This window comes from Nanorana parkeri, unplaced genomic scaffold (assembly GCF_000935625.1).
Source record: "Nanorana parkeri isolate BGI_ZX_2015 unplaced genomic scaffold, ASM93562v1 scaffold994, whole genome shotgun sequence".
NCBI lineage: Eukaryota > Metazoa > Chordata > Amphibia > Anura > Dicroglossidae > Nanorana > Nanorana parkeri.
The window spans coordinates 239,069-246,233 of record NW_017307262.1 but is presented as its reverse complement, the minus strand read 5'-3'; the positions used below and the strand labels follow the sequence as shown (position 1 = coordinate 246,233).

Here is a 7,165-nt window from a genome sequence, read left to right as displayed (position 1 = left end):
TGGAGTTCGGCCACTTGGAGGGGGCCCAAGACAGGAGGAAGGGGCCGCTGGTAACCGCTGATTACCAGTCCCGGGACCTCTTCCTCCTGTCCTGGGCCCTACATGCTTCACGCTGCTCCACTCACCTTGTTCCGAGCGCAGCGTGAAGCATCATCCAGCCGGGCAGCAGCCAATGAGTGGGAGCGGTGTAATCCCCGCCCCCTCATCACACAGAACTGCCGCCCAGTGCCGAATAGAGCTGCTGCGGACACGAAGGGGGAGACGGGGAGCTGGAAGTATGAAGGAAGGTGACATGGGGTCCGGTAATGGGGAGCTGGGGACATGAAAGAGGAGAGTGTTTTTTTTTTTTTCCTTGTCTAAATTTTGTTTAAAAAAAAAAAAATCTAATTTGTTTCTTCTTGAGGGGTGGGGGCTTCATGGATTCTTGCATCGGGGCCCTGAGGTCACTAGTTACGCCACTGGTTCTGAGTGTATTTTATGTGACATTCAGAAAATACCACACTGAGGCCACTAGATGGAGCTGAGGAGGGAATGAATACTTCTTTCCCATGCTCCTCAGCTCCATCTAGTGGCTATAAGATACACACTGGTGGTGAATACATTGTGAATAGATACACTGTGGCCGCATACATTGTGAATACATTGTGAATAGATACACTGTGGGCGCATACATTGTGAATACATTGTGAATAGATACACTGTGGGCGGATACATTGTGAATAGATACACTGTGGGCGGATACATTGTGAATAGATACACTGTGGGCGGATACATTGTGAATAGATACACTGTGGGCGGATACATTGTGAATAGATACACTGTGGGCGGATACATTGTGAATAGATACACTGTGGGCGGATACATTGTGAATAGATACACTGTGGGCGGATACATTGTGAATAGATACACTGTGGGCGGATACATTGTGAATAGATACACTGTGGGCGGATACATTGTGAATAGATACACTGTGGGCGGATACATTGTGAATAGATACACTGTGGGCGGATACATTGTGAATAGATACACTGTGGGCGGATACATTGTGAATAGATACACTGTGGGCGGATACATTGTGAATAGATACACTGTGGGCGGATACATTGTGAATAGATACACTGTGGGCGGATACATTGTGAATAGATACACTGTGGGCGGATACATTGTGAATAGATACACTGTGGGCGGATACATTGTGAATAGATACACTGTGGGCGGATACATTGTGAATAGATACACTGTGGGCGGATACATTGTGAATAGATACACTGTGGGCGGATACATTGTGAATAGATACACTGTGGGCGGATACATTGTGAATAGATACACTGTGGGCGGATACATTGTGAATAGATACACTGTGGGCGGATACATTGTGAATAGATACACTGTGGGCGGATACATTGTGAATAGATACACTGTGGGCGGATACATTGTGAATAGATACACTGTGGGCGGATACATTGTGAATAGATACACTGTGGGCGGATACATTGTGAATAGATACACTGTGGGCGGATACATTGTGAATAGATACACTGTGGGCGGATACATTGTGAATAGATACACTGTGGGCGGATACATTGTGAATAGATACACTGTGGGCGGATACATTGTGAATAGATACACTGTGGGCGGATACATTGTGAATAGATACACTGTGGGCGGATACATTGTGAATAGATACACTGTGGGCGGATACATTGTGAATAGATACACTGTGGGCGGATACATTGTGAATAGATACACTGTGGGCGGATACATTGTGAATAGATACACTGTGGGCGGATACATTGTGAATAGATACACTGTGGGCGGATACATTGTGAATAGATACACTGTGGGCGGATACATTGTGAATAGATACACTGTGGGCGGATACATTGTGAATAGATACACTGTGGGCGGATACATTGTGAATAGATACACTGTGGGCGGATACATTGTGAATAGATACACTGTGGGCGGATACATTGTGAATAGATACACTGTGGGCGGATACATTGTGAATAGATACACTGTGGGCGGATACATTGTGAATAGATACACTGTGGGCGGATACATTGTGAATAGATACACTGTGGGCGGATACATTGTGAATAGATACACTGTGGGCGGATACATTGTGAATAGATACACTGTGGGCGGATACATTGTGAATAGATACACTGTGGGCGGATACATTGTGAATAGATACACTGTGGGCGGATACATTGTGAATAGATACACTGTGGGCGGATACATTGTGAATAGATACACTGTGGGCGGATACATTGTGAATAGATACACTGTGGGCGGATACATTGTGAATAGATACACTGTGGGCGGATACATTGTGAATAGATACACTGTGGGCGGATACATTGTGAATAGATACACTGTGGGCGGATACATTGTGAATAGATACACTGTGGGCGGATACATTGTGAATAGATACACTGTGGGCGGATACATTGTGAATAGATACACTGTGGGCGGATACATTGTGAATAGATACACTGTGGGCGGATACATTGTGAATAGATACACTGTGGGCGGATACATTGTGAATAGATACACTGTGGGCGGATACATTGTGAATAGATACACTGTGGGCGGATACATTGTGAATAGATACACTGTGGGCGGATACATTGTGAATAGATACACTGTGGGCGGATACATTCTGAATAGATACACTGTGGGCGGATACATTGTGAGCCGACAAACAGCCGACGGGGCTGGCAGTTTCTCCTCCCAGAATCCCTTGCAGCTGGTGTGCTCATTTGCATATTGAGCTCATAGCTGAGCCGTTAATGATTCTACATCGATATCTATATGAAATGTTGGAATCTGTTGCAGGGAAAAGCAGATCTAATATTCCTTTCCACAAATGTGTTTTTAGCTACAAATACGCTTTGTTCTATTGTCGCCATAAGTTGATGATTTCAGCTCTGTTCAGCCTTATATAGCGATCAGGGTGACCAGTGTTTTGTCCTCGCTTCGGCAGGACATATACTAAAATTGGAACGATACAGAGAAGATTAGCATGGCCCCTGCGCAAGGATGACACGCAAATTCGTGAAGCGTTCCATATTTTGGTGCCGCCTCAAGCCTCACAATTAAAGGGCCTCCCTTGCTTTGCTCATTCATGACCCCGCCCCCACATCTTCTATGACCACTCCCACCCACAATCCCATTTTACATTCCACACTGCCAGGCGCCGCTGTGAACTTATAGACCCCCCACAGCCCACCAGAGGCCCTGCGGAGCCCACCTGACACCCTGCGGAGCCCACCTGACACCCTGCAGAGCCCTCCTAAGACCCCGCACAGCCCTCCTGAGACCCTGAACAGCCCACTTGAGATCCTACAGAGCCCACTTGGGACCCTGCACATACCGTAGACCCCGCACAGCCCACCGGACACCCTGCAGAGCCCACTTGTGGCCCAGCACATACCATATACTCCGCACAGCCCACTTGAGACCCCGCACATACCAAAGACCCCGCACAGCCCACCTGACACCCTGCAGAGACCACCTGAGACCGTGCATAGCTCACTGGAAATCCCACACAGCCCACCTGAGAGTGATTCTGCAGAGTCCTGCTCCCCATGTGACCCAAAGAGATACCACCTGGGGCAACTGCCTCCGGCTGCCTCATTATAAGGACGGCCTTATCGGTGGAGCTTTTTTTTGAAAAATGATATTATTTCTGTATCATGTCAGGAATTTATTAAGACGGACTTGTAAAGGTTCTGAATTACATTTGTCAGCTTCAGTGATCCCAATCTGGTAAAGTGTCCGGCATGGCCACAGAACTGCTGTGTATGAGGCCTGGCCTCCGGGAAATGCCGCCGCCGCGAGCCATTCACACTTCTCTTATAAGGAACGCCACGCGAGCTCGGGGGAGACCAATCAGATCCTACGATCGCAGCAAAAGGACAATCTACAATAATAAGGGTTATAAAAACGGTTTTATTGACGGCGGCGATCACATTGTACGGAGCCACACAAGTGACACAATCATTTCCCCCGCTGCCATCAGAGACATTGTTACTTCTTCTTCATAGTAAGAAATGAAAGTTATTCTATATACGGTGACAACAATATCCACCAATAGAAACAATTCTCAGAGTTAAATCCCAACTCAACCCTCAGTTTAAATCCGCTCTAAACTTTCCAGGCGAATCAAAACATTTTGGGGTCTATTTCTAAACAATGTGGAGATCCATTCGCCCGGCAAATCTCTGTGAACGTCCGTTCTGGAGGCAAAAAAGTAGATTTTCTTTTAAAGGAGAACTATGGGGTCAGTGTTTTTCCCCATAGTTCTCCTAAGGGTCACGGGAGGACATGAACTAGCGTCCTCCCGTCACCCAAAGCTCAGTATATCAGTGTAGCTCGCGGTATACTGAGACCGCCGAAGCCGGGACGGATCCCGACATTACTGTCGAGATCCACCCAGCTGCGTGAGTGATAGCTGGCTCTGACTATCCAGAGGCAGAACCAGCTGTACCCGCCCCCTCCATGTCCGTTCCGCCAGTCAGCGCTGGAGGATCGGACAGGGGAGGAATCCCTGCAGGGAGGCATGAGTGACAGTCACGGCTCTCTGCAGGGACAGGATCGACAAGTGAGCGAGCGACGGTATGTGTTCGCTCACTTCCCGATCTACTGAGCCGACCTGTGACAGTCTCATTGTCACACGTCGGCTCGCACTATGAGGTTGAGTGAAAAGCACTCACCTCATAGTTCTCCTTTAAGATCAAATGTAACATTCAGAAAATACCGCACTGAGGCCACTAGATGGAGCTGAGGAGGCAATAAATACTTTTTTCTATGCTCCTCATCCCCATCTAGTGGCTATAGGACGGTATTTTCAGAACATTACATTCGACCTGAAAAGAAAATATGCAAAGAATTGTTTTTGGTGTTTTTTTGCCTCCATTCGCACAGAACGAACGTTCAAAGAGATTTGCAGGGGGAAATGTTTATAGATAGACCTTAAAATGTTCAATCAGCATGATGCAGAGGAGGACCCTTGCTCTCTGTGGAGAAGCAGTCGTCTCTCAGGAAAAGGGACACCATGATCCCTACTGAGCCAGACCAATAGCTCTCATGCTCCCTGCTGATTGGAAAGTTCTAGTTTCCCTTGATGGCGCTGATGAGTGCAGGACCTTTAATATAAGAGCCCCATAGTGTTATTTTGTGTCTCAGGGCAAAGTGAGAGATTCTCTTGTTCCTGTACCTACTGATACCTTCACCATTCTCCATTTATTGGTTGGAGTCCTCAGAACCACCCAGTACTTTTGGGTGTGAGGGAACATTTGACCTTCTCCCTCACTTCTGGAATGCTGTGTGACCTAAGCAGAAAGTTGCCAGGCGTGAACACTCTCACCGGTCAGGAGGAGAGAAGGTCATTCACACTGTGTTAGCTCTGAGACAGTTTACATAGGGATAAGGCTCAGGGCTCATCAGATGCCTATATCTCAAAGTGGACCTGATCGGGACATTGGAAGAGATGATCTGATGGCTTCTCATATGAAACAAAACCAGTTCTTCTATGTGTTTCCATGTGTTCTTAAAAACCAATCCCCAACTTTTTGCCCCCAAACACTTGTGCCAACATTCCTCCTCCAGGACCACGCAAGACGCCACCTCAAAAAGTCTTCTAGAAGGAGGAAACGCGTCCATATCTCTAGTCAAAGTTTAGTGATCATTGCATGAACTCAAGAAGTCGCCTTCACATTTTTTTGACCAAAAGTATCCACGGCAGCACCGCGGCCAAGACAGCCACAAGAAATATCACTAACAGGACCATGATTATAGATGGAGACCGACAGCAGCTGACCCTTGCATCCACAGGCTGGGTTATCGTCGGGCCGTTTATGTCCTCGTTACACATCGGCTGCCCTTGGTCGCTGATGATAAAGACTTGGGAACCGTGTGTGTGGTTCAACGAGTCAAGGTTGGTGTCTGCAAGGCACGTGCATCTGGAAAGATACGGGTTGTCTGATTCACTGGCCTCGGTGATGGGAATGATCAAAGTGTTGGGGTTTCCGAGAAGAGAAGTGTGCCGAAGGCATGGCGGAGTGATGGGGACCTCCAAGATCCGGTTGGGTTCTCCCGTCCTTGGCGGTAAAATAAGGCCCCTGTTGGTTAGAAATGTCACATAGCGGCACAGGGGACAAATTATGTTCTTGTTGGTCGCGCCTTCCTTCTTGGCGGTCATGAGATACTTCACCAAGCAGTCATGGCAGAAGGAGTGGCCGCAGCTCAACCTCCGCTCAGATATACTTGGGTTCTGGAGGCGTTCATAGCAGACGGGGCACTCGTTGGTATTGGCCTCTTTGGTGGTGTCTTCATTGGACATGGCTCTCTACTACCTCCGTTTTCTGAAAACCAAAGAGAATCTTTTTAGTGGCAAGGTAAGTGGTAAGGTGAGCAACATAACCTTCTGCTGATCCTTCAACATACAGGAGGACCTCATTAACGTACAATGAATATCAGCTCTATCAGGCTCAACAGGTTTTTTGCACTCGTCAAACAGCAGAAAATGCTTTTAATGGTATATTTAGCAGACCCAAGGCAGCTGGTAAGAGAAGTTCATTGTTAGGGTTTAAATGCCCTTATTGTCAGGCACCAGAGCGCTGTGGAGCTGCAGCCTGATCCTGCAGTTCCAGTGCTTGCCTGCAGGGGTCTGCAAGCAATTAGTCGCCACCTGGGAGGGTATTTAACCTCTCCCTGCTATGAGGTCTGTGCCACAGTAATTGTTGCCATTTCCTGTCTCTGCCTTGGACCCTGACTCCTGACCCACCAGTATCCTGTCTCTGCCTTTGACCCTGACTCCTGACCCTCCAGTATCCTGTCTCTGCTTTTGACCCTGACTCCTGACCCTCGAGTATCCTGTCTCAGCCTTGGACCCTGACTCCTGACCCTACAGTATCCTGTTTCTGCCTTGGACCGTGACTCCTGACCCACCAGTATCCTGTTTCTGCCTTGGACCCTGACTCCTGACCCACCAGTATCCTGCCTCTGCCTTGGACCCTGACCCGCCAGTATCCTGTCTCTGCCTTGGACCCTGACTCCGGACCCTCCAGTATCCTGTCTCTGCCTTGGACCCTGACTCCTGACCCACCAGTATCCTGTCTCTGCCTTGGACCCTGACCCCTCACCCCCCCCTATCCTG

General features: G+C 48.2%; 1 protein-coding gene across 1 annotated transcript in view; it reads right to left on the bottom strand.

Annotated features, from left to right (window-relative positions):
- Positions 1-5,717: 5,717 nt before the first annotated feature.
- RNF222 (ring finger protein 222) overlaps positions 5,718-7,165 on the bottom strand; it is a 13,490-nt gene continuing 12,042 nt past the window's right edge. Inside the window, exons 2-3 of the mRNA XM_018566979.1 lie at positions 6,431-6,433; positions 5,718-6,371 (exon numbers count right to left, since the gene is read on the bottom strand). Coding sequence (XP_018422481.1) covers positions 5,720-6,349 — 630 coding nt within the window. The 5' untranslated portion in view covers positions 6,350-6,371; positions 6,431-6,433 and the 3' untranslated portion in view covers positions 5,718-5,719. The remainder of the gene's footprint in view (positions 6,372-6,430; positions 6,434-7,165) is intronic.